This window comes from Aquila chrysaetos, chromosome Z, assembly GCF_900496995.4.
Source record: "Aquila chrysaetos chrysaetos chromosome Z, bAquChr1.4, whole genome shotgun sequence".
Lineage (NCBI taxonomy): Eukaryota > Metazoa > Chordata > Aves > Accipitriformes > Accipitridae > Aquila > Aquila chrysaetos.
The window spans coordinates 82,827,483-82,853,343 of record NC_044030.1 but is presented as its reverse complement, the minus strand read 5'-3'; the positions used below and the strand labels follow the sequence as shown (position 1 = coordinate 82,853,343).

At 43.6% G+C, this 25,861-nt stretch overlaps 1 protein-coding gene across 3 annotated transcripts in view; it reads right to left on the bottom strand.

Moving 5' to 3' along the window:
* The window catches only part of SETBP1 (SET binding protein 1), a 265,469-nt gene that overhangs the window by 74,860 nt on the left and 164,748 nt on the right, over nucleotides 1–25,861 (bottom strand). For all 3 annotated transcript variants that reach the window (XM_030004551.2, XM_030004549.2, XM_030004550.2), the window contains one exon: nucleotides 7,400–10,865. In XM_030004551.2, the coding sequence (XP_029860411.1) occupies nucleotides 7,400–10,865 (3,466 nt within the window). The remainder of the gene's footprint in view (nucleotides 1–7,399; nucleotides 10,866–25,861) is intronic.

The following is a 25,861-nucleotide window of genomic DNA, read 5'->3' as shown; positions in this document are numbered from 1 at the left end:
TGAAGATACAGCCATTGCTTTGTTTTACTTCCTCCATGCCATCCGAACAGACCTCTCGCCTTGTACCAAGATTATCAGTGCCTTTGAGTAAGAAATTATATTGCGTATAGTCCAGAGCTATAGCACACACTTCTCCTTCTACTCTTCTTAAACCGCCACTTATACAACTATCCAGGCTGAGCACTGTCAAAATCTTAACCAACCCTCTTCCTCCAAGCTAAGAAAATCTCTACAAATACTGAACCGAGGCTGTTTTCGGCACCCGGCAGGTAAAGCACAGCCACAAGGACTCCGACGTGCCCCCACTGAAGCCACGGATGGGACTTCCCAGCCCCACGCTCTTGTTTCGTCTCCACAGATACTTCACTCCAGAAGTCAACCTCACCGATTTCAATGGGGAGATGCTTGATTTACGCCGGGCCGAGACGAGAATCCGGCCGTGATTCTTTATTGCCTTTTAAAGCCAAGAGCTCAGCAGAAGCCAATTGTGTCTGACGCGAAGCTGCTGCACACCCAACGTGGAATCTGCACAACTCCATAAACCAGCAGTGGTCTAAATAAAAACTTCAAACAAGACATTCTGGCATTGGCCAGAAAGAGGGAAGATAAATAGCTGGGAGCCGCCAAGTTGTGAAGGAAGAACTGTTTGACTGTTGGACAGAGAGCAAAGTAAGAGGCAGAAATTAGGCAGGGTGCTGGGAGGCTTGTAACACTCCCAAAAAGCAAAGGGGTCACAGCATTTAATTTGATTAATTCATCGCCGGTCCAAAAGACTTTGCACTGAGCCTCAGGCAGTGTAATAAACATACAATCATTAAGAGAGGAAATAAAAGATTGGTTGGGTGGTAAATACTCCAGCTCCCTCTCCCACTCCAGCTTCCCTCTTGTTTCTTCTCTCCTTGGTCAGTGCAAACATTGGAAGCAACACAGTAAGCAAGCGGTAGCATTAAAACAACAACAACAACAACAAAGCTCACTGTATTTCAAATGCCTTGGTCAAAACACTTTCAAGGAAAGCTTTAACTTGCTTTCCCCATCATTTTTGTTTTCCCTCAAAAGCCCATTCCTCTAGGAAACACTGTGGGCAGAATGGAGCAACAGTCACGCTAGCTTGGCCTCCTTTCCCCAGGACTGGCAGAAGACTTAGTGGAAAACAACAAGAAGGACGTTTATCTTAAGGGGGCCAGATAATGCTTTTGGAGGTCATTTCAGTAGTTTTGGTTATACTGCTAAGCAGCCAGGGGCCCAAACAGCTGTTTTGATGAATGTAATTGTATTTACAAATAATGGTATTTTGTAAAGCTCCGATGCTAAGTTTTATGGGCCAGATGGTACAAACACTCACCCCGTAACTGTACAGTGCCTGTCCCTCACCACAGGACACAGGGGGAGGGCAGAACCCCCCCACTGACACTGGGGCTGGAAAACTTTTGCAGCTGCTTGAAGCTATATAGGAGCCTGGGGTGTTAGAGGAAACCACAGCAGAGGCAGAGCTGGGGAAAGGGAGGCTGACTAATACTCCATACATCCTCAGAGAGTGAAGTTCACGGCTGGCTCTTCTCCCATCTGCTTCAAGCACTGCCACTGCTCCCACGCTGCATTCGTTGGACATCGATGTGTATCAGAGCTCACCATGGCTCTGTACAGCAGCAAACTGCTTTTATCCCCTTTTCCTAGACAGACGCTGAGGTTTACTGCAATTTAGACACTTTTCTGCAGTCGCATGAGAAAACTATGGTATAGAAGATAGGTCTCCAAACCCTGGACCACACTTCAGCCTGCCTCTGTGTCTGTGCATGCAATGCCATATGAAACCTGGGTCCCCTTGAGTCAGATGCCACTACTGAAGAAAGCAAGGTGACTTATACGTGTGTTTGAATTGATATCGAATGAACTTCATTCATCACCTGATTGTCACTTCTCCCTTGTTCCAGTATGTGAAGGTGCATCCATGAGTATATATGCAAGACCCAGCCAGTATAGACATTCGTTTTGTGTCTCTAAGCTGGTCAGTTGAGAAAATGTTCATTAAATACAGTACTGGACCACTGTTTTCTCTATTACTGAAATAACATGTTCACTGCTGAATAATGAACCAACTCTGTGATTCTGGAGCTATTAAAAAAAAATAAAATTTCTTTCTCGGTGTAAAACTGTGGCTGATTAAGGCTTCATGATAATAGTCCAGAACTGCATATGCTGTTTCTTAAAAAAAACCCCAAACGTCACCCCCCTTCAAACCAAAACAAAACTCATGGTGGCTTTGCCAATATTTCATCATGTTTGTTTTTGCTCGTAGCAAGCCCTGTTTTAAATCACAGTAATGCATTTGACTTCTGAGAGAGGACGAACCAGAGATTTATTCAGTGCTGTGCGGCAACGGCCCATTCCAGCAGGAAACTGAGCCATGGAAGGGAGTTTTGTCAGGGAAGAAATCTCATCTGGCTAAATGACACTCCTCAGCAGAGCACGGTTACTTATATGTGTGTTTGTACTGACATCAGATGAATGCTGTTCATTCTTTTGATTGTCACTTCTCCTCCCTTCCTCCAGTATTCCTCCTACTCTCCCTTTGGAACGTTTAATCACCCAATGTAAGACTTTTTAACAGGAATAAGGGCACTTTTAAGATAAAGATGCTGGAAAATAACTTTAAACAAATACAACATACAGTCGTGCGTTTAATAATCTTGACTTGCATATGTACGCACACGTGACACAGTCCCTCTTCTCCCACTCAAGTCATAGGGCCAAACACTACCCACTGCATGATGCCCATCCTCCATCTAAAGCTGATACTGATTCCTTCAGAGTTAAACCAGCACCATACAGACTAGATGAGGAGGAAAGGTCAAATCAGAAGAAATTCAGCTTGTAGCACTGCTGGACGTTGAGGGAGGAAAGCATGGGGGGGCTTGTAGGTAAGTTAAGCATTAATTTGTAAAGCATGTTTGTCATGCTAACTATCCAGCATTTGGAGACTGATGATTACTACCTTCCTAATAGCTGCATATGATTAACTTTATATTCCTGTAAATTTACTGTGCATGGCGTCTGTGCTATGTCTGATGAAACCCATGTACTTATTAGCTGATCTTTGAGCCATGATGCCCAATATGCAAGCAAGGCAATCTTTGCTTGTATAATCATTGTTTTAAAAAAAAAGGCAGAAATACTGTGAGCGTAAAGTAGCATAGACCTTGATTAGTCTCACTACAAAGAAAAGCAGAAATACAGCCCTGCATATAGTGACTTTTGACCTCTGCTTCACCCCCAGCTACATCCTGGCCTGCAATGATTGTAACGAGGACATAATCAGACAGGTCGTATACACAAATTGCTGTCTTATCTATGCACCTTAAAATGTTAAATGTGCTTTTCCTCATTTGCCCACCTAAGGAAACAGTGAAGAGGTAACCATTCCTGCTTTTTTCCAAGGCACAAGCTATGGCATCGAGACTGCACATCAGCAATTCAAGTCCCTTCTTCAGCATCACGTGTGAAAGTGAAGCAGGCAGACAAGGAGATGTGGAGCTTGCTATGAGGACCTCTTTAAAATACAGCTCTGCTCTCAGTCTCCCCAGCCCAGCTGTGGCACCAATCTGTGGCCTCTCCCTGGGTCCCTCACCTGGGGCTTTAGTAGCTACTGGAGAGCAGATGAAAGGATCAGCCATCCAGCTGTGCGCAGTGCCTGGGGTCACAGAGTGCCAGAGGCACCCCAACAACATTTTGCAAATGCAGGAGGTACCTCCGGCTGCGGGGAGTGGAAGGAGGGAGTCAGCTGAGTCAATGCTGGGTGCACACACAACTTGAAAGTTCAGTTTAGGATGTGCCCAAGTGACAGTATGACTGTGGCAAGGCAGGATCTGAAACACCTTCTGCTGTATCCTTGCTTATAGGCCAGACTAATACCACTAGACTAGTATTCTGCATCAGCCAAACAGGAAAGCAGGGTTTAATTAGTTTTGAACAATTAGTCTTTCTCAATGCAGGAGGGTTAGGTGAGCACAAGGAATCTTACAAAAATAGCAATTTCAGAAAAATGCAGCAGGAAGCAACAGGTCACGGGGAGGGGATGGGAAGGAAGGTGGGAAGAGTTACTAGTGTTTGTGGAAAGGACTCCAGTTTCTCCAGAACGATGGTGGAGAAACAGGCAGTGCGCTGGGAGAATAACCATACGCATTAACACTTCATGTTTAACCCCAAGAGGTCCCAAGAGATATAAAATGAGCCAAAGCTCACAAGGTACCCACTAATGAATGACCAGCGATAGTCTAAGCTGGTGCAGTACAGGGAACGGACATTTGCTGTGGCCAGCCAGGGTGACTGGTGGCACTCCCTCAATGGGACCCTTCACTCCTGGAACAGATTTCTTGTGCCAGGACTGCAGCCAGCTCCTCCAGAAAGTAAGAAGGACAACTCCTCCCTTGACATCCTAATCTTTCTAGATTGTAAAATCATACATAGGATCTAGGGTTATAAGACAGGACTGTCTTCTATCATATGCATGACCAGTACCTAGAACTAGGGAACACTGAACTTTTCAGAAATGGCTAAGTGCTGTTACAACACAGATAATAATAATAAAAATAACAACAATACGATGGCACCTGCACCAACACACTACACTAAAACAAAGAGCAAAGGCTGAATGCCAAAAAGCACCAAATCATTCTCTCATGACTCCTATCACAGATATTTCTACCGAGCATGGGTGGGTTTTGCTCCATATTTAATCTCCAGCAACATACAATGAAGGCGCGAATGGCATTACTGAGCGTGCCAAAATGCCCATGCAGTAAAGATAACACTGAAATTGTGATATAAATCTATTTTCAGCTTTCATCTGAATATTCAGAATGTCTCCTCTTATCTCTGTTATATATTACTTTTATATTGTGAAAGATGACAAATACCGAATGGCAAGAGCAATCAGGCTATGGAAATTGCCTCTTGGGACAGACCTATATGTTCCCACAGGGCTTTTTTTCCTTTTAACTTTTATTTTTATGATTAGTCAATCACTGTTTAGCCACCTCAGGGAAATGCAAGGTGAATTAGGAGAAAGAAGGTCAAGGTTATCATGGAAAAGTTTAATCCCTCCTCAGTGGGAACTGGTTAATAGCTATGGCTAAACTCAAGTGCGGACCTCTGTTGGGAATCCCAGTGAAGGTCAAAGGCAGAGAGGGAAAAAAAGCTGTAGTGAGATCTTAGACAGTCATAAGCAGACAGATGTTCCTAGGCTTTAATGAGCAGTCTTGGCTCCAGGCCTTTCTTGGCAGAGCTCTTTAGTTTTAGTGTTTTTCCTTGTAGTGCAAGGTATGGCTCTGGTTAGCTGGCTCTGCTTAGCTAACTGCTGATGATTTTTCCATCCAAATAATAGCTTGACAATGAAGAAACCAGTCCATAATCTATGACTTGATGGATTAGGTCATGGGGAGCGATGTGCAGTTGTAATCATGAAAAGTAAAAATAAATAAAAATAATAATTTTAGTTTAAATGAGAACCAGTTTTGAAAGTTTGAACAGCAAATCTGGTGAAGGTCCTACTGCAAGTTCTACCACTCCATCTTCCGTTTTTATCGTCATGGACAATAAACTAAAGAAAAATAACATGAAATGAACTTTTTCTTTACCAATTCTATTTCCAAGTCAGCCTGGTGGGGATCATGCCCCTACTTTGGAAACTCACTTGGGTTCAGCAGTGCTGAGAATTTTCTCTTGACAATTTGCTATGCCTAAGTGAAATATATTAAATTGGAATGTACAGGTTTAGCAAACACCTTCTGTTCAGAAAGCAAAAAGGCTACAAATCCAACTGTTATCAAACTGTGAAATCAGTAAATTCCACTAAAAACCAGAAATAGCCTTGTTAAAAATTTTCAAGACTTTTAACTCTTGTCTGCTAGGACACAACTTCCTTAATGCAACAGCCACTGCAGCACTTGGTGGAGAATAATTTGGTTCTTTGTCAGGCATGTAACAACACTGATATAACCACTGACTGAATTCAGTCTCTTTTCCAATATTTCTGGGTGTCTCATTTCTGGGTGTCACAATTGGTCTGATATAACGTGATATTATGAACGGGAATGTTTTCATGGGATAAGCTCTCATTTTAGACTGCTTTTCATTGCTATAGTCCAGATCCTGGCCTCAGTGATGGAAATGGAAATGCCTAGGTGGCTTAAGCATGAGCAGTCTTTGGATCTCAATGAGTTACAAGTCAATAAAAAACTTAAGAGCCTTACATTGGCAGGCTATACAAATTCTCTGCTCCTCTGTGTTTTCAGCTGATTCTCTTTTCATTTTGGAGGCTACGAATTACGTTTCTTTGAAGCTCTTTTTTAGCACATCAGAATCTCATCCACCACTGGTTGGTTCACTAAAGCTCACCCTTTCCAGAATCAAGTGTGAAATCTGCTTTGTGATAAATATCTGATGGTGCAGGAGCTCTGGGCTTGCTCCCAAGCTAAATTCATTTATATTGCAGCAAAACACCTGCCTCTGTGTCATCATGAAAGCAGCTCCCTATTGTAAAGTACAATTCAGTCTCTCAGACAAGATTCAGATTCCCTTTTCCCCGCTCCTCTGCAGGAGAGGAACAGATGTCCTTAGCAGCCGAAAGGAGCTTCCTCCCTTCTCATCTACCCAGCTTATATTTCCAAGTCATGAGTCCTAAAACTCTTCAGAGTCAATCGGCTAGGCTTTATTGTTTCCATGACACCAGTCCCTCCCCACAGCCACTCAATGCTCAGGATAATTACTTTACACGACACTTGGTAACTGGAACTGACAGATTTACACCAGGATCGTACCCAGGGTCTCCATATATTCAGCCCAGCTATCACTGTGATGGGTCCTTCTGGATCAGCAGTATACTACACCAGTCATGGGACACTGACCCAGCTCCACAACTTCCCATGCGTCTGGTCCATCCCATCAACAAATGGCTTTTGTATGCATTGTGCCAGAGCAGAGACTCTCTGCTCAGTACCGTGGCTGTTCTTCCAAAGGCTGGGCAATGACTACCACCCCGTGACATTAGACACCAATAAGGGATGCCTACCTTGCCAACAGGTATTATAACTGCTGCTGTTGCAGAATGCAATGGTGAGATTTTGGGAGGAAGTACAACAAACTATGAGATAGGCAAAGGCAGGACAAATATTTATAAAAATGCTGTGTAACAACTCAAAGACTTTTAAAGGTTTTGGCTTAACGCGTGGCTGACTTTCTTGTCAATCTCCCAAAAGTTTGGATGCAGAATGGGATTCAATTACAAAAAGCCAGAGAAGTTGTTGACTCATAAACATATTTGCTGTAAACGTCAAGTCCCTCTTTGTTCAGCATTGAAATTTAAATGCAGTAAGGCAAAATAGAATAAAGCAGAGCTTACCTGAAGAGGCTGAAGAATCATAAGTACTTCTGTCCTTCCTATTTGTCCTGAAGGGCTGAATGTCCTTTTCCCTGTAAGTTCCAAACCCTTCAAAGCTTCTTCTTTTATTCCCACTTGTATCGTTGTCCCGCTTCTCACTCGAGGAATTCATTTCACCAAACATGTCCAGGGAGTCTGACCTTCCATTACTCTCAGTATTACCAGAGTATCTCTTTGTGCAAGAGTCAATGGGATCATTGCTTGAGTCACTTTTATCTTTACTCTGTGTCCACTGCTGGGCATCAGAAAGTGATAACGTAGACAGCGTATCCACTTCAAAGTTACTCTTTGAGCCTTTGTGTCCGGTTTCACAATGCTGGTGCTTCTGCTTCTCCTTATGCTTGCTTTTCTCGTTGAGCAAGGAGAGGTCTTTATCTGAGCCGCTTAGCCTTTCGTTGATCGCATGGCTGGAGAAGCCAGTGGACTTGCTAGCAAAGAGACCACTCAGATCTTCATGTGTCCCCAATATCCGCTCATCCTTATGCTTGTGCTTATGTTTGTGTTTCCTTTTGTGAAGTCGGCCACTTGAAAGGCTTGTTCCTCCAACCTTTGGAGGAGCCAAAGAGGACTGCATGTCTCCAAGGCCCATTCCCACAGGTGTTTGTAGGTGCACTCCGTGTTTCGCTTTATGCTTGGCAGTAGTGGACATCTTCATATGAGAGCTTGCATGGAATTGGGGTGGGGGCACGGTAGGTCTCATAAATGGGGAAGCCGCTCCGAGCGTGTGAGACAGGTACAAAGGAGCTGGATACTGACCATAGTAACCAAGATTCATCATAGGCATTGATGTGTAAGGCATTCCATAGGGTGCATAGTAACTCCCACTGGGAATAGGGTAACCGAACCCTTGTAAAAAAGGCACCTTTGTCATGGTGTCATTGGTTTTGGCAGGTCTACCACGCTTCTTCTTAGACTTCATGTCAGAGGTCCTGCGAAGATAGAGCAATGGGTCATACTGGATATATGGCACAGGGTAGTAGTGATCAAAATTAATCCTGAAGATGCTGGGATATGGATTTTCATGATAAAATGTGTAACTTCTATGGGAAATCCTGAACACTTGAAACTTATTGATGAGTTCCTCAAGGTCTGCCAGAAACTGGAGGTCATCTCTGTTCTGCAGGCTTTTCCTTTTCCTCTTGTGCTTTGGCTTTTTAATACTCTCATGAGAGAGAAAGTTATCCACAATGAGATGTTTCTGCCGGTGACCATGCCTGTTCTTTGTGCTGGTGTCAGATGGGATAGCCTCTGGATTGTCCAGGGTGCAGAAGTCAAAGGAGTATCTCCGGCGGGATTCTGAGCTTTTCTCGGCTTGGTCAGAAGTGCTGTTGTTGTCTGTACCTATCCCACTGTCGCTCGGTATGGTTTCCTCGCTGTGAGACTCGCTCACCGGCGACAGCGTGACTTCTTTCAGAGAACCTATTTCACAGAGGTGGGAAGGTGAATTAGCCATTAACCTCGGTGGAGACAGCTTCCAAGTTCCACTGTGCATTCCTTTCTGGGTTTTTGTAGGAAGAGCACTGATAGGTTGAAGATTTGGCATAGTTTTTAACTCTGAAAAATTTGTTTCAGTGCTTGCAGGGCTAAGGTTGCCGTTAGTCCCCACTAACTGTGTCGAAAGCGGATGAATAGCTGCTGGTGACGATGCCACGAGTGACTGCAGGTTGGAAGGCACTGCTGGGTTTTCTGGCTGGCTGGAAACAGGCCTTGAGTGCTTGATGGCTGTCTTAGGTTCTTCTGGCTGAGGCTGCAGCTCTGCTCTTGGCTTTCTGCCCCGTTTTTTACCAATGTAGATAGTCCCTCTCTTGCTGACATTGATCTGCTTCCCTAGTCTGGCATCAATGGTGGTTGGCCCAGCACTAGACGGTGGCTGGACTTTTGCTTTCAGAGCTATGCTGCTGGAGCAGGAGGACAAGATCTGATTGAGAATATTCTTCCTCTTGAGGGTCTTCATTTTATTAATGGTCTTGATGGTCTTCTTATCCAAGACCCCAAGCTTCCCGACCTTTTTGTGAAACTTGAGTTCACTGATGGACTTGTCCTCTCCCGGGACCATCTGGGCCAACTTGGCCAGATTCCGTCTCCTCTTCCTTTTCTTTGTTCCTGGAAATTCACGATTGATTGGACTCACTGGGCTGGTGGAGGTTCCCTCATGAATGGTTTCAACAGTGAGCAAAGGCTGTTTCTTTGGTCGTCCTCTTTTTTTCTTGACAGGTGTGATCACAGTAAGACTGTCTGTATTGGTATACAGAGGGCTGGATGGTGTGATGGGATAGGCTGAAGGAGGCTCCACCATCAGCTTCTCAGATGTTGTCATGGAGGTCTCCCGAAGGATAGATTTAGGTTTGCTGCAGGTCCATCGCCGCTTAGCTGCATGTTTGGGGTGCTGGACCTCAGATAATTTACCAGCTGTGGGAAGATCGGTGGGTAGGAGAGTGGATGTCACAGCTACAGGCTTTCTGAGTCTGGTGGCACTGTTGGGGGAAGCTTTGTCAGTGAGCACACCGCTGTCGATAGCTACTAAGGGGGACTCATTTTCGATCACTTTCCCTGGCTTTGTGGCTCGAAGATCTTTTTTACTCCCCTCTGGTTGAGAGCTAGTCCTGTTTGCTACTTCACTGCTCATAGCAAGTCCAGAAGGCAGGCTTTTCTCCTGGATAGTTTTCTCTATGGAAGATTTTGTGGATTGCCTTTTTTTCCTTTTGTGGCCAGATGTATCTGTTGTCGGAGACTTTATTGGGATAGTAATTCGTACGTGACTGGTGTCACTTTCACAACTGCTAGCAGAAGTGGGATTCTGCTTCGAGGGTGATGTATCCAACACACTGTCCATCGAGTAAGACTCCTTTTTCCCTTCCATGCTGTCATGGGATTTGCTGTCAAATGCTTTCTGAGCACTCTTCACCCATTCGATGTCTGCGGTTTGGATGGTCTGACTTATCAAATCCTTTTTGCTGGACTTCTTCTTTGTACTCCCGGCGGGCTGATCGGGGGCCTCCAGCTGCACACCTCCGTCTTGGTCACCGAGAGGCAAAAGCCCGTTGCACTCGGAAACGCTGGGCGGCTGGGCGGCTGTGCTGATGTTGTTGGGTGATGGGACTGCACTGCAAATGGCAAGCTCTTTACTACTGCCCGACAGCTGCCCCCACGTGCTGCCGGCGCAGGACTTCTTTGCTTGGGATTTGCTGAAGGAAACTCCTGGCTCCGGAGCGGGCACCTTGGTGGCACTAACTGCTTCTCGACTGGGTTCTGTGTTGATGAAACAACTTTGAGAAGCGGATCCAGTATCGGAGCTTGCTGACCAGTCAAGATGGTGCTGGTTGCTACTTTTTTGCTGGTGCTTTGATTTTAAGGTGTCACCGGTGAACTCTTGTTGGAGGCCTGGATCGTAGTGCAGAGCAGAATGTTTTTGTGGCCGGTCGTAAACCTGGAAGGCAGGAGAAAATAAACAGAAAAAAAATCAGTTTATCAGTCCATTCATAACCCCTGGTTGCAGCTCTTATTTGTACAGTGAATGACAGCTCTTCTTAACCAATGTCCTTGTAAGGGTTAGAAGCCTTTATAAAGTCTTCTTATACTTGAGCCAAATTTGCATTTAGATTCATGCTCTGTAAACAAGTTTTGTTTTGTTTTCCCACTCTAAAAACAATGGAAATACTTCTATAAATGCTAAATTGCTAAGGAAACATATTCTATTGATTTTTAATTTAAAACACAAGTAAAATATTCCCTTTCAATGGATGAATGGTGCAATTCGGCCTCCTGGTGAGAATCCCTTTTTCCTAAAAAATAATCCCTCACAGAACTTGATGCTCAACAACAGCAGTTAAGCTCATTGTTGTAAACAAGAAAAAGGCAAAATTATCTTGGAAGTTGTAACAAACAAGAGGAAAACCCATGGGTCCACTTCCCTATGAAGCCAGAATCTGCAAAGATTTACTTGCTTAAATTTCCACATAGAAGTCATCCCCACAAACTTAGTGCTTAAAATCATATGCATAGCGTCAAGTGTGCGAGGCACACTTGGCAGGTTCAAGATTTGCATTACTCCCTTTCCCTTTTAATAATCTGCTATTTGCAATGTTCATAAGAGAGATTTTCAATATGATTTCTAATCCAACAGCAGCTCTTCAAATCACAGAGGCTACAGTAAGGGCAGAATTATGCTGAAGACTGTTACAGAGCAAAAGAAAGTCTACTTTTTTTTCTTGGTGGACCTCCTTCAGCTAAAGAAATTATGTTTGTTACAGCTGTAAGCTTTTAAAAAGTCTCTGAAAGCAAAAAAAAAAAATTTTTTTTTTTTCACTTTCACTAACTGACCTCGTCTAGCCATTTGTTTTCTCCTATTACACTTAGGAGCTTTTTTGTAAAGCTCTGGATCAAACTGTGCAACTGATTTCGTACACCTAGTACAGGAAAAAACTGTTCTTAGCAAACTGTAATGACACTGTTCTGAATGCCAAATAAATGATGAGAGACTTAAAATAAATGTGTAACCAAGAAAAGAACAAAAGAAAACAACTGCTAAGTGTCTCGTGTTTCTGCAAACACCCTGTTACAATTAAGTTTCTCTCAGTAACATTACGTTAGATCCCCATTTGAGGTGTTTGCGACAGAAGTTTTGGGCAAGGAGGCTGTCAGCATAAGGGGGTTTTGAGCTGGGAAATGAGGTGTCCCCACTTCTGAGCAAATTCAGAGGGATTTGAAAAGTCCTAAACAACCCCAAGCCCATGGTGCATTATTTAGTGACCAGTAAACATACACGTTATTGGCAAACTGATGTTGAGGTATCCTTCATGTACATATAAAAACGGGCATGTGCCTTTTCTGGAAAAGGCAGTAACGATGAAGCTGTTCTGGTCTATCGTCTGAGGAGTAATCAGGGACTCTTAAATCCTGTGGATAGTTCAGCTGTCGTGCACATGGACCAGCCATGCTCAGGGAAAGCAGAGATTTCCAGGAATTGTGGAGTGAGAAAATGAAAGCACGCAGCTGCGGTGGAGCTGCAGATGTCGCGGGCGAGTGACACCCGGTTTCTTCAGCCTGAGAAAAGAGCCGAAAGCATAAACAGCCCTCGGGGGAATGAATCAGTTGTTCCTCCTCCTCCTCCTCGCAGCGGCCTCCCGTGCGCAAGCCACACAGCACGCAGCGGCCATGACCCACGCCGCTGATGCCCTCCTTCGGAAAATGGAGCCCACCTGCATCCACATCCTTGGGATGAGGCCAGGGAGGGGTCAAAAGGAAATCAGCAGCACTGGACCGATGTTCGATAGTTTGCTTTTATTTTAATTTTTTTTTTTTTCAAAAATTGATCACGATGCTCCTGAGCTTTATTTTTACCTCAGCCCCCAGGCCGGGTGCGCTGTCAGGTGGGCATGAGGAGGCGTGCGGGAGGTGGTCATCCCCTGGTGAGGTCCCAGTGGGCTGAAGGTGGGTGTCCTCCACCCAAGCCTCACACGAAACCTCATCTTCCCGAGGTACCATGATTTGTGACTCGGAAAAGCCCTGGAAGTGATGGGCTAAGGCCTGCACCGAGGCAGGGCCAGGCTGTTTCTGCACAGATCCTGGCCCGACGGCTGCAATCAAAGCAGCTCCCTTACACCCACGTTATCTCCAAAATGCTGAGCTGTGAAACTAAATGACCTGAAAAATCTCATTTGGAAGGGAAAAAAAAAAAAAAAAAAAGAAAGAGGGTTACAGCAGTGAGTGAAAACATCACACACTGGTAACACCCTGGTCCCTCCAAGCCCACCAGACACACAGAGATCACTAGTTTAAAAGGAACATCACTAGTTTAAAAGAGCAATAATCTCTGATCTATATTTTAAGGCAGTTAATAAGGGCTCAGAACTGAGAGGCCAGCTATATATCAGCGATGAATGCTGATATATCGCTTGGCTCCTCCAGCCTCATTTCCTCGGCCTGCACATTATAAAATGATGATGCAACTTCCAACATATCCCTAATGATAGCCTTGTCATTACTCCAGCACCGCAGGCCACCACAACATCTATCTTACAATTCATGAGAAAGATATGCCTATGTCATCAAAGGTGCCTACTCTGGAGGCATTTAATCACATGGATAAGCACTCCGATTTCAACCGGCCTTCAAAAAATGACCAGTCTGCAGGATCAGGAGACTCCATTTCCTAAGCAGGATGTCAAAACTATATATCTGCCCAAGCACATAACAGTCCACTGGGTTTCCTCATGCAGCTTCTTCCAGCATAACATTTACTATTCACTCTCCCTTGCCAGGCACATCCATATCACACCAAAATAATTCCTCTGCAGCACAGCAACCAGAGCTCATTTGGCTGCAGCAGGTCGGGTTTCAGTGGTTGCAATGGATGTGCGGAGACTGTTTACCTAAAAGCACTACGAAATCAGTTGAAAATAATGCAGCCAAGTGTATTTTATTCCCCGTGTATCCATCTGGGTTGCTGTCTGATCCCATTGGTCCTAATGCTTAGGCTTCAATTTTCCCTGCTGGGCGAGCAACACCTGAAGAAGCCAACAAGCTCCAGCTCAGCTAACCTAAGCCTCTGCTGAGATACTGGAGGACACCAGAGTTGTCAGCAGGGTGAGGGCAAACAGGGCTCTTCAGAAGCCTGTATCTTGATGTCTTTCATGCAAATTCATTTCTTTATTTGTCAGTAAGTGTGCAATGTACTGCAGCTCCCTAATTTTTGGCAAGGGGCTGTGGACTTGAAGAGAGTTCCTATGACAGCATGGCCGAGATTGGCATCAAGAATAGTGGACTTTTTGATGAAAACAGAAAGATTTACCTTTATTTACTTTTTGGTTTATGAGAGCCTAAAAATACTTCAAACTTCAGCGCCTGTCTCTATTTGTAGTTTGCCTTTTCATTAAATGGGATTTTCTTCAGCAGCTAGCTATTCTGCACTGGGAGTCTGCTCTTTCTTCTTTTGTGAAAGCAGAAGCCTAACTTAACCCATGCTATTTTATCACATCTCACCAGACTTGGTCAATATTTCTCTTGATATTCAGTTTACTGGATGTGCTTAGTGGGTAATAATCCCATCTTTCCTTTAAAGAAAATAAAATACACATAAAGAAGTTAATAGTTTTCACAACTGCAAAGAAGTTTGAGCAATGTGATTCAGCACATGCTAAACTTTAGACTCGAAGAATAAAGTCTGAATCCTTTTATTAGTAGTATACAATTTTAATGCCAAACTCATGAGTTTCAGTCCTCAGCTTTGGCAATGGTGGGTAGACCTATCAGCAGGATACATCCCATATACTGGCAACTGAGGAGTACTGGCCAGATAGCAGAGGAGGTGGGACTGTGTGTTTACACCTGCCCTGCCAGATCTGTGCAACGCTGCACCTGCAGAGGTGATTACTCTTCTTAACAATTTTATTCTGGCACGCAGCCCTTGCAACTGAGGGGATGAGACTGTATCAGTCCCATGATGAGCGGCACCCTGCTCTGCAAGCAGTACCCAGCAGCAGAACCCATCCCTCAGGGACTCTTTTCATTTAACTACTGGATGTCTCACTCTGCCTCCCCATTCCCTCGCCTGAGCTTCTTTCTAAATCCACATGCTGTTTCCAATCCCAAAGCAAAAAGTGGGAGGAGATGCCAGCAACCAAATCAAGAGCTTAGTAAAACAATAATAATAATAAAAAAATCCAAATAAAAATGAATATAACTAAAAATAATAATAATGGTAAAATACATAATTAGAGAAATCCATCACCTGAAAAAAATCTGATTGTTTACAGGGGATGGTTCCCCCCTGCTCCAAAAGTACCTTTTTGTGGAGGTAACATACATACAGCTTGTCAAGAATCTGGCTTGCAAATCAAAGTTAATACTACAACGCCCCCTCTTTAAATCATTCGCAGATCCATCTGTGTAATGGCTCCTCAAGTGTAATTCCCTATTAAGAGGCTTTATCTGGAGAGATAAGCAGCTGGTTCCCATGTCACTAATTGCTGTCTGCTGTGATTTTAAAACATCTGCACCATTGTGCTCTTCATTTTCATATTCTAATCACCCTGAAACTTGAAAAAGGTACATCATTGATTGTTTCTGTGGGTTAATTAGTACACAGTCTCCTTGTAGAGACAATTTAAAGGCAGTCAGAACCTCAATCAGCAAGTTTGTTTTAAAAATTAATAACATCGGGAGCGTCTGTGGGGATTGGCATCCACAGTGACACATCAGAGTGTGCTCTGGGGACATACCATCCTTTGTTATCTTCTTCATAGGCTGGAAATAAAATTAAAAAAAAAAAAAAAGAAAAGAAAAAGAGGAAAGGCTTTCCTAAACGAATAAAGTCACTTAGAATCAGAGTCTTGGGAAGTGCTTGCTTTTATCTCAAGGCCACCCCTGCCTCTCCAGTGAGAATGAATCTCATCGAAACACCGTATAATACCTCTGTGTGGTCTAGGAAGTTGTAAGCCATTTTTGGTAGCAATTTTGGCATCTGGGTGCTGGCATCTCATTGCAAATCCATGGGGTCAAGCTGTGACTGCTTGGACGCATGGGGATATTTGCTTTGCTTGCCACCTGGGTTGGCTAGAAGCTGGATCACCAGGTGTTGTCTCCAAGCCATGCCGAGAAGGATATTAGCTCAGGCACGGCACTCTGCTATGGCAGCAATATTGCATGCAAAGTGGACCTTCCTTGTAACCAGCCAGCTCAGAGCAAAGGCAGGCCAGATTTCATACCTGCTTTAACTTAAGCTTCTACTTGAAAGAACTCCAGACAATGCTGAAAACAGACCTTAGGTGCCTAGCAAAAGGTCAACCTGAGATTTTCAAGACTGAATGAATAAATCTGGTGGCACTGAGGTTAAGTGGAAAATGCAACAGGAACCTGCCTTCTGAAAAATCAGACTCTCTTTTGGTCTGTCGCAAGGAGCTCCTAAAAACTGGAGAAGCTCCAGGTGATTTTTTCCTCTTGAAAAAGCTTCCTCTTCAGTTTCTGCTTCCTAGACATGCATGAAAACATGTTACTGGAGAAGAAAACCCTTCAAAAGGAAGAAAAAACCCTGAGATTTCTAGCTCCAACATATGAATAAATAATCCTGGCTCAGCTCACACTTCTGCACAAAATTGAGCATTTCCTCTTGTGTCCCAATGGGACAGCTGCAAACTGCTCACTTGAAGGCTCTAATCAGAACTACAGGTTACAGATATTTTGTGCATTTTGGTGAGTGCACTGAGCCTTCCTGGGGTAGCATTACTCTGTAAATAAAAGATGCCAAGCAGAGGAGACACTAGGTTCAGGGGAACTTAACTCTGGCCTGATGACTTATAGGTTGAGCAGCCATTGACATGAAATGTGATCAATTTATAGGAGGGACCTGTGATCAAGTCAAGTTAGTTCATAATAGCAAGTGTCTGAAATGGTTTCAGGAAGTCCTTTAGGTCCTCGGTGACTCTAAGCAGGGAGGAAGGATCACCAACTGGCATATGACACTTGCTGGAAGTGCAAACAGCAGTAGTGTCTTCTGAAAAACCCCACTGAATCTGCTTCAGAACTGATGTAGGGGGTTTAATTCCAATTAAAATACTAATGGCAAACACATCAGCAGGCACTAACATAAAATTCATCATTATCATCCCAAACAAGGGTGATTTTCCAGAGCAGTTTATCAAATTTATCGGTCCCAGAGTTTACTCCTTCCCCAGCTCCCTGCTTCTTCAATAGCACAAAGCCCAAACACCACCACACTCACAGGAGTAAGGATCATTCGTTAGATATCGAAAGAGAGGCAGGAATTAACACGAAGCTGCAGGGGAACTACTTGAGAGCAAGACACAGCATGGGGTGGGAGTGGGTTAATTAAAAGCAAAGCATCACCTATTTGTGTCCATTCGCCGAACACAAACATCACAGACTGTGGTGTGAGTCTGGCGCAAATCAGGAGGATCTTCACTGAAGCTGCTGGAGGTCCTTCTAGATTTGCGCTCCCATCGCTAGGTAGCTCTGTCTTCCCTGAGATATTTGTGTAATCGTGTCAATACGGAGGAACTGAACTTCAGGCTTTTGCTTTATAATTGGTTTGAGAATACCTATCTAAAGCACTTTAAGGAAAAGACAAAGCAATGCAGAGATTACCGATGGGTCCAAAGATGCTCATGTGGTCACCAATTGTAATTTTTCATGCATTCCTGGTGAAGCATCATGATTTGCTAAATAATTCAGAAATTCCAAATTTATTCCAAATTAATTTTGCTACCAGCTTTAAACTGGATGATTTGCACACTATTTCAGTCTTTTGCTGGATTTCAGACACTTCCATTTTCCACATACTGGGACTAAGGATTTTATTTGGGCAAATTGCAACAACATGTTGGATTTATAAAGGCAGGATTTGGTGCTGCGGGCTGATCTGCTCCTTACTAGTGGGATAGACCCATCTCTGCACATATTTTCTTTATCAAATGTTTAACAACCCTGCTCTTTTCAGGGCTTTGTATTAAGCACCGAGTCTGGGAAAACTCTAAACAATGGGATTTTTCTGTCATCTCCAACAAAGAGCCCATCACCACCGACATAACAATGCAGTTTAAATATCGTATTTAAGCGTAACACAGTTTGCCGCCTCAGTTTAGGCAGCTGGGAGAGAACAATTGGGTACCAGCTAAGGTGGACTACAATGAGACTCATACAGTTTTGCCCATTCATCTGATGAGATAACCCTGGTTCGGTTCTTGTTTGGCCTCGAGCCAGCGCAAAGGTTTTTAAGTGAACATTTCAGACATTACGTCTGCGAAGCCAGGGTTTGCAGAGCAAGATGCCTTTGCTAAGCTGCATGCTTTCATTTGTCCAAAAGCCTTGTTAATGAACTTAGCAGCAGTGATATTAAGGCTTCATTATTCATATATAAAACATACTTCCATCCCTTCAGCAGCGGTATAGTTCCATGGAGCTCGACCTACTCTTCCTGGTGTGCAACTACGACGCTGCACATCCAGGTTTCTATCTCACCCTGCTCTTCCACTTTGCTCTGTAATTTCAAGTTGTAGAGGGCAATGTATATCTGCATAGTGACCTGGCCAAAATCAAACAGCAGAAGGATCCCAAGATGGACTGGGACCTGCAGAAATGCAAGCGGTAAGGGGTGTTCATCTCTGAAAGGTTTGTGGTGTTGTCCAGGACGTTAATGCTTCAGCACATCTCAGATTACTAAATTGGAAATAAGGATGTGAGCAGCTGTGCACTGTAAGTTTCTGCTACAATTTTTAAAAGCCTGCAGTGCTTAATTTGCATTGAAAGATTTCTTTTATCCTTCATTTAGTATAGGAATTGCGGTGTTACCCTGAATACGTTTTTTTTCCAAGGGGTGGGGGAAATATAAATGCTTTTCCATTGAGGCCAGTGATTCTTTCCACTAGAGTTAAATAATTTGATTATAAATTGAGTCCTTAAATGTCAAGGAGATGCTGAATTCACCTGAAAACAGGCATATAGAGAAGCTCATAAAAGCTGTGAGCTCCAGTCAGTTAGCTCATCATTCTTTTAGCATGCACTTCATTTAGCAGTTACTGACCGCCAGATTAATTCTTTCAAAGCATCCTGATTGCAGCTAAGGTCTAAGAAGAAGTATTGCATGTGAAACAGCATTAGCAAAAAGTCCAGAAATCTGCCAGAACATCTATTTGGTGTAGCTGGGTTAAAGGTCATGAAAATTTGTGGAAGAGGTCAAACATCCAATGTCTTCCCACCTCCCTGCATTAAGATCTGAGTCCTGTACCATGAATTCAGAGAGAGCATCGCCTCTGCCTTCAGCAAATTCACCCTGAAAAGATGAACTTCAGTGATCTGCAGCAAAATGTGGGAGGTTTGTTCCCTTTGGAAAATCTGCCTAAAGAGGTCGTATGTGATGAATTTCTGGCTCCACTGGGTAGATACTGAAAAGTCACTGCGCTCTGTGCAAAGCTAGCAAATGGTGTGAGGTGTACCGTCCGGAGATGGGACATGTTGTGGAATCTCTCAAAAAGCTGGTCTCAAATCAGACTCCCAAGTGGGTTTCTCCTTTGTTTTCACCAGTAAAATAATTCTCTTCTGATGGAAAGGAATAGCGGCACACTCATCTTCCCTTGCACTGCATGCAGTCCTTCTAACTGTCCAAGTAGGCATACAGTGAAACCTGCCCCATTTGCAAAAGACTACAGGATGAGCAGAGTTTCAGAAGCTTTATCCTCCCAGTTTGCCTCTAACCTGTGCCTATTTTCACCACTGTTGGCATATAAAGAGTGATCCTTCTCCCCTTTTCCCTGCAACCAGCAGCAACCCCAGGAAGTGATAACTGGGGAAATTTGTTGCACGTGTTGAAGATGTCAAAAGCATGGCAGACGTGTCTGTTTCTGGACTAGAGATGATGTCCCTGTGACATATTTGTTGAGGATTTTACTCCTCAATCAGGTGATTTTAGTTTACACCCCTAAGGAAGGCAGGTTTGAAGAAAGACACCCAGCCCTGCACCAGGATGCCTGAGGCATGGACACGTTTTATGAGGATGCTAATGCCCACCTGAAAGTCCTCTTTCAAGACAGTAACAGTGGTGATTTTCAGCAGCAGCAAAATCACAAGCTGCCCTGGCTAAACCTGAATGCTCTCCTGTAAGAACTGATTTTAGCATCCCCTGGATTCGGCTCCCTGCAGATGCCTCTTCTACCCAGATGCTTTTGCAGGCTCCCCACCACACCCATAGCAAAGGCTTTCCCACCGGAGGAAATTCAACCAGACTAGCAATAACATTTTGGAGCAACAACAGTAACAAAAAAAACCTGACATAAAATATTTCTGTGGCAATGGTAGGTGAGGTGATGATGAGAGACACCTCATTTTGGGGGCATCTCTGTGCTTTTTCTGAACCACACGTATTTCTGCTTTGATGTTCATCCCTCATCTCTCCTTCCTCCCCTCCCTCCCCAGCTATGGCAAAATCACCTTTACTAATAAACCTCCAGCTCGAATAGCAGGTTTTATTTAGTGTGCTATAAAAACAGTCATTTCTCAGATCATAAAAGGGGCTCAACTGGACTGCATCATTTTGCTGAAGTGAGTTTTCTGGTGGAGCGATTCTCTCTTCTAAATGCCACAGTCCCCCACTACCAGTATTTATGTACCAAAATAAAATGCAATTTTCTGTATTTTATTAAGTGTGAATCTCCAGCGGAAATCCATTTGGGAGCTGAACCCAAGATTTAATTGTCCCTTGATTTTATACTTTCAAGACTTTCTCAACCGTTTTCCCAACAACAGCACCAGGCTAACTACAGTTTTATTAAGGTACAGCAGCATTACTAAAGGCCCTGACCAAGTTTAGGTTTGGCTTCTACACACATAAATCAACAGCAGCACAGACCAGAAAAAGAAAGGGCAGGGAATAGTGGTCTAGAAAAGAGGATTCCAAAGCACACCAAGCACAGCTTTGTGCTTAAATGACCTCCCAAACTTCTCTAGCTTTTCACCTAAGAAATCGGGGTAAAATTCAGCTTATTGAGCCCCCAGGCTTTCACCCATGAGGTTGAATAGGCAGGTGGAAAGCCTTTTAATATAAATTCAGACCTGGGATTAGCGTCCAGAACAGCAAAGCTTGTAGGTCTCCTGGGTCAGAGTTTGGCTTATCCTGTGCTGAAGATCTGCACTGGAGAAACCCTTAAAAATTCTTGAACCTGTGCAGAAATTCAGTGATTTCTGTGCACACACTCCCCTTAGGAGTGGAGACATCGAGACCAGACAGAGCGATGGTGCAGTACCGCCAGCACTTCAGAGCATTGCCCTTTTAATTGTCCTTGTTCTAGTAATTCACCTAAGTACATTTCTTTGCTCTACACATGTTGACAAAGCAAAACCATTCCCAGCCCTGTTATTGCTTCCTCTTAAGTGCTGACTGTGTGCTTGAGTTGAATAACTCTATAAAAATACCGACACCGAAGATACAGTCCCCTATCCAAGCAGCTGGGCACACAGGGTAAATCAGAAGCAGGCAGTACATATTTCAGACATCAAAGTTCATTTGTCCATCGCTAAGGGAGCAAAGTTATGCCTCTTTCTTTTCAAATTGTAACTTATTCTGAAGGATTGGCATTGGAAGATTTGGAAGAAGAAAAGTGTTTCCAAGAGCTACTTGAGCAGAGAGGGAGATCGGTTAAAGCACAGGTGAACCTGGTGTTATAAGCATCTGAGATACACATCAAAGAGACTAAAAATACATAGGGACAAGAGTGTCACAGAAAGTCCTTCAGTTTAGCAGACATACAGGGTTTGTAGCCGAAGCTAGAAAAACTGAGATGAGAAACATGGCCCACATTTTTAATAGGGGGTATAAATAATAATGAGAACAGCTTATCATAGCAATGAATTCTCTATTACCGGAAGTTTCTTTTAAATCTTAAGGCCGGGTGTTTTTCTAACCAATATGCATTAGTGCATGACAGCTATTGGACTTGTAACAGGAATACATTTAGGCAAATCCCCTGGTATGAGTCATGCAGGAGGTTTGACTAAGTGATCACAATGGCTCTTTCTAGCCTTAAAAATCTGTGACTATATATCCTCTCTATATCCTCCAGTGTTTTGTCCAACCTGGTGTTAAGCAATTCCAGCAATGTGTCTTCAACCCCTTCCTCTGGGAGTCTATATCCCAGCGTAATAAATCTCACTCTTCAGAGTCTCTTCCCTGGAATCATTTCCATCCCTAGACATACCTCATTTCTGGATTCATCCCAACAATTCCTCCTCATCCTTGGCACCAAAAAGAATATTTCACGTTTTTTAACAATTCATTTCACTTGCCATATTCCCTGTTGCTATAAAGTGGTGTGTACAACAGAGTTGATTTACCAGGAAGGGCCTTTCTATCTCAACAATCCCGGTGAGATGTAGTTTCCCCCAGAATAAGCATGGGCAGCACTATACCACACATGGTTCTGCAAATGTGAGCGATGCCAAATGCCATCGGCTCAACACACTCAGGCTACCAATGTCGCACAGGGGAAGTTACTGCGATTCCTGTTGCCATTCTTCTGTGCTGGCTGAGCATGGACTTTCAAGAGGCAAATATATGTGAAATATTCCTCCAGACTGACTCTATCCTCACCAGACACCTGAGACTTGGCCCTGAACTTTAAGAGAAGGCACCAAGTCTGATACCCAATCTGGATGTAAGTCTCACAGACATCTGTAAAACAGCATGAAATCAAAACATCCTGGATCTGAAGACATGAAGAACCCTGGAGTCAGTTTTAGGCATTGGCTGCTTTTTTAATTTTTTTTTTTTTTTTTCCTGTCTTAAATATGGAAGAACCTATTGATTTGGTCTTTTCTGGTTTAAATTTCTCTGCTGTTTTGTATGCTGCCTCACAGTCTCAAAACATGAGCCCAAATGCAAACCTCTGAACTGCTGGAGGTCTCTGCCTCAATCCAAATGTCACACTTGGTGTTCTGAAGGGTGTTTGGGGGTTTTTGGGGTGCAGGGGGAGAAAAAAGAGCAAAAGCTAAATCTCAAACCACTGTACAAAAAGGTTGCATATGTTGAAGTCACTGTTGCAAAGATTATTCAGTGACTGCTTTAAACATACTTCAAATAATGAAAAAAAAATCTATTTCACTCAATAGTTTGAGGTTTTTTGTGTGAGTTTTTCCCCTCTTTGTTCTGTTTTCCACTAGACAATATACACACTTCTGCATAGTCCCCCTTTAAGGATTTCTCTCAAGGATACATACATATCTATTTTCTGCAACCAGACAGAAAAACCTTCTGAAATCAGTGCAGATTCATCACCCACCCCGCACACGACCTTATCAGCAGTTGCGATGGGTGGCCCCTGTGGAATACTATGGAAAGGGCAAAGCTGGAAAATGTGCACTTTAAAGTGCCAGAGACTTTAGTTCAGTGTGCAGCACTTGTAATTTCTGCTGCTGCAGACTGCTTAGCTTGTTATGGATATCTGAGAATTTGGGTTTTCCCTGACTAGAGGTCGTGAGATTTATTACAGTAAATTTTTTTTTGCCTTTCTTTTTCCTCCTGGAGTAGGTAAGGCATAATTGACAGTGCCAGATACCTGCATGTATAATCTCTCCAGAGATGAAGAGAGAAGAGAAATAAAGCTTCCTGGCACTCCTTTCCCCACATGTAACATATTTTACATTTACTCTTACTGATGAAGGGAATATTTAAAGAGAAACCAGTGCTGTGCACAAAGACTAGGCTTCGGTAAAAGGGGTATGATAAAAAAAATTGACCTAAATTCTTCCTGCCCCATCCAGGGACACATTTAGGTTTGTCAGTCTGACAAGGGCTCAGGTGGATGGACTGCAGCAGTAGGTATTAAAAATTAAGTCTTTAGTCTCATCAACATACATGCTCCCATCTGGTGGCATCTCCTTGTAAATATATCCAGAACAGGCAATCATTTCTGTCGGCTTGCTTGCCCTTCTCCACCAGGAACCATGGATATACATTTTGTAAAAATACTACTTCAGTGAGTAAAAAAAGTGTGTTCGTGTGTTGACGTGTGGCAGAGGGGTATACACCGATGAATAAACAAATAAAAGTTCATTACATGTCCATATCATTCACATGAAGCAAAAAGACCTTGTTGGTATCTAAAGTCTATCTTCAATAAATCTCAAAGCACTTAATGAAAGAAATAGGAATCATTAGGCTGCACACTACAGATGGAAATACTAAGGTGCAGTGACTTGCCCAAAGTCTTTCCATATTCCTTTGCTAGTGCCAGTAGAAGAATTTAGATTTCCTCACCCTCGCTTTTGCCAGTGCCCATGAAGGTTCCCATGGCCAAGGCCCCAAGTCCACGTTCCTAAGGCATTTTACAATCTAGGTGAACATGACTCCAAATAAATGAATGTCTGGCTGAAGTGCAAACAAACTGATCCTTTGCTATATCAGTCTGCGCATGCCATCAAAAGTGGCCATGGGTACCACAGACACAACTGGAATCCCCATTTGCCGAGGGAGGACAAACAGGTTTGTGTTTCAGTTCAGCAGGCACCCCTTCGCAGACAGCCATCTGGGATTCGGGGAGGTCTCAGACATACAGGACTATGATTCCTATGCTGCAAACCTATAAGCGAGTGGTTTTTTAAGACCTTTAGCTCTGTGGTGATATTAAAATGGATTATCCATGCATCTGTGGTCGCAGCACACCTGCAATGCTCTACCTGCCCTTCTGTGTGCATGCATCTGTGTGTGAGTGTGTTGGTGGACATTTAATTTTAAAGAAAGGCTTTTTTTGTCACAGGAAGAAACCCCCAGACTGTGGGGAAGATCCCCAGTCATCCACCCTTGACGTAATTACACCAGGAAAAGCTATCAGGTCTATCCACTTCTCATCAAGCAAAGGACATGGTCGCAGGCAAGAAGTGACCTCGTGTTTCTGCTGCTCAAACTCCCAGCAACCCGCAGCAACTTAAATTAGAACATGTGCAATATAATTAGATTTCCTTCCCTTGCAGACTTGTCATGCTTCTCCTGTCTGAAAAGGAGGGGACACTTCAGACAGAGGCTACAGCTCAGCAGGGCTGTCTGCTGCTCACCAGGGTTTTGCTTTGAGCGAGATAGGAAAAAGGCTGCGATTAAAGCAAAGCCTTTGTGCTTTCAGCTCCTGCCCTCCAGAAACAGAGTTTTTAGTTAGGAACCACAGCAAGTAAATTCTAGAGTTGAAGGTAAAATAAGAAATTCAGGTTAGGATTCAAATCCAAGTTTCCTCCACATGACTGAGCTGTTTGTTACCAAGGCTGTAGCTTGGAGTGACCTGGTCAGGTATGAGGTCAGGGTTGCAATGACACCTATTAAAATATTGCAGGAATTGGCCCTTCAGTCCCATCTGCAGAAAAGGTTGGCGCAGCTCATCGGTTGGAGCGGAGTATTCGCAGAACGTGGCTCTAGCCACCAAACTCTGACCAACACCTGGTTTGGGAGCCTGGGTTCCCCATACAGTCCGTGAGGCCTCCAGAGAGGACATCAGAGCATGCTAACTCACTCTGCTGACTATATAGGGCACCTGAGAGGCTAATTCAGGCACCTAAATTAGACATCTAAAGGGAGGCAGGATGAATATAGCCCGATTTACATCCATGTCCCGTTATACACATTTAACCCCTTTCCTGCTGCTCCATATCAGACTCGAAAGGGCTGAACCGTGCCTTTTACAAGTCTTTCAGAAACATTTCCTGACCAATAAAATGTATAGAGGCCCAACCTGTTCCTGACAAAGCTATCAAGATTTCCACCTTTTCTTTTTTTTTTTTTTTTTTTTTTTTTTTTACGTTGAAATCCTTGAAGTTTTTTGAAAACACATTTTGAATACAGTAAATTGTGTTTTATTTGGGGGTTGCCTAATGTCATCCCTCCTGCCTGAAGCAGAGAATTTTTTGTTCTTCACCATCAAGCTATAACATCACAAA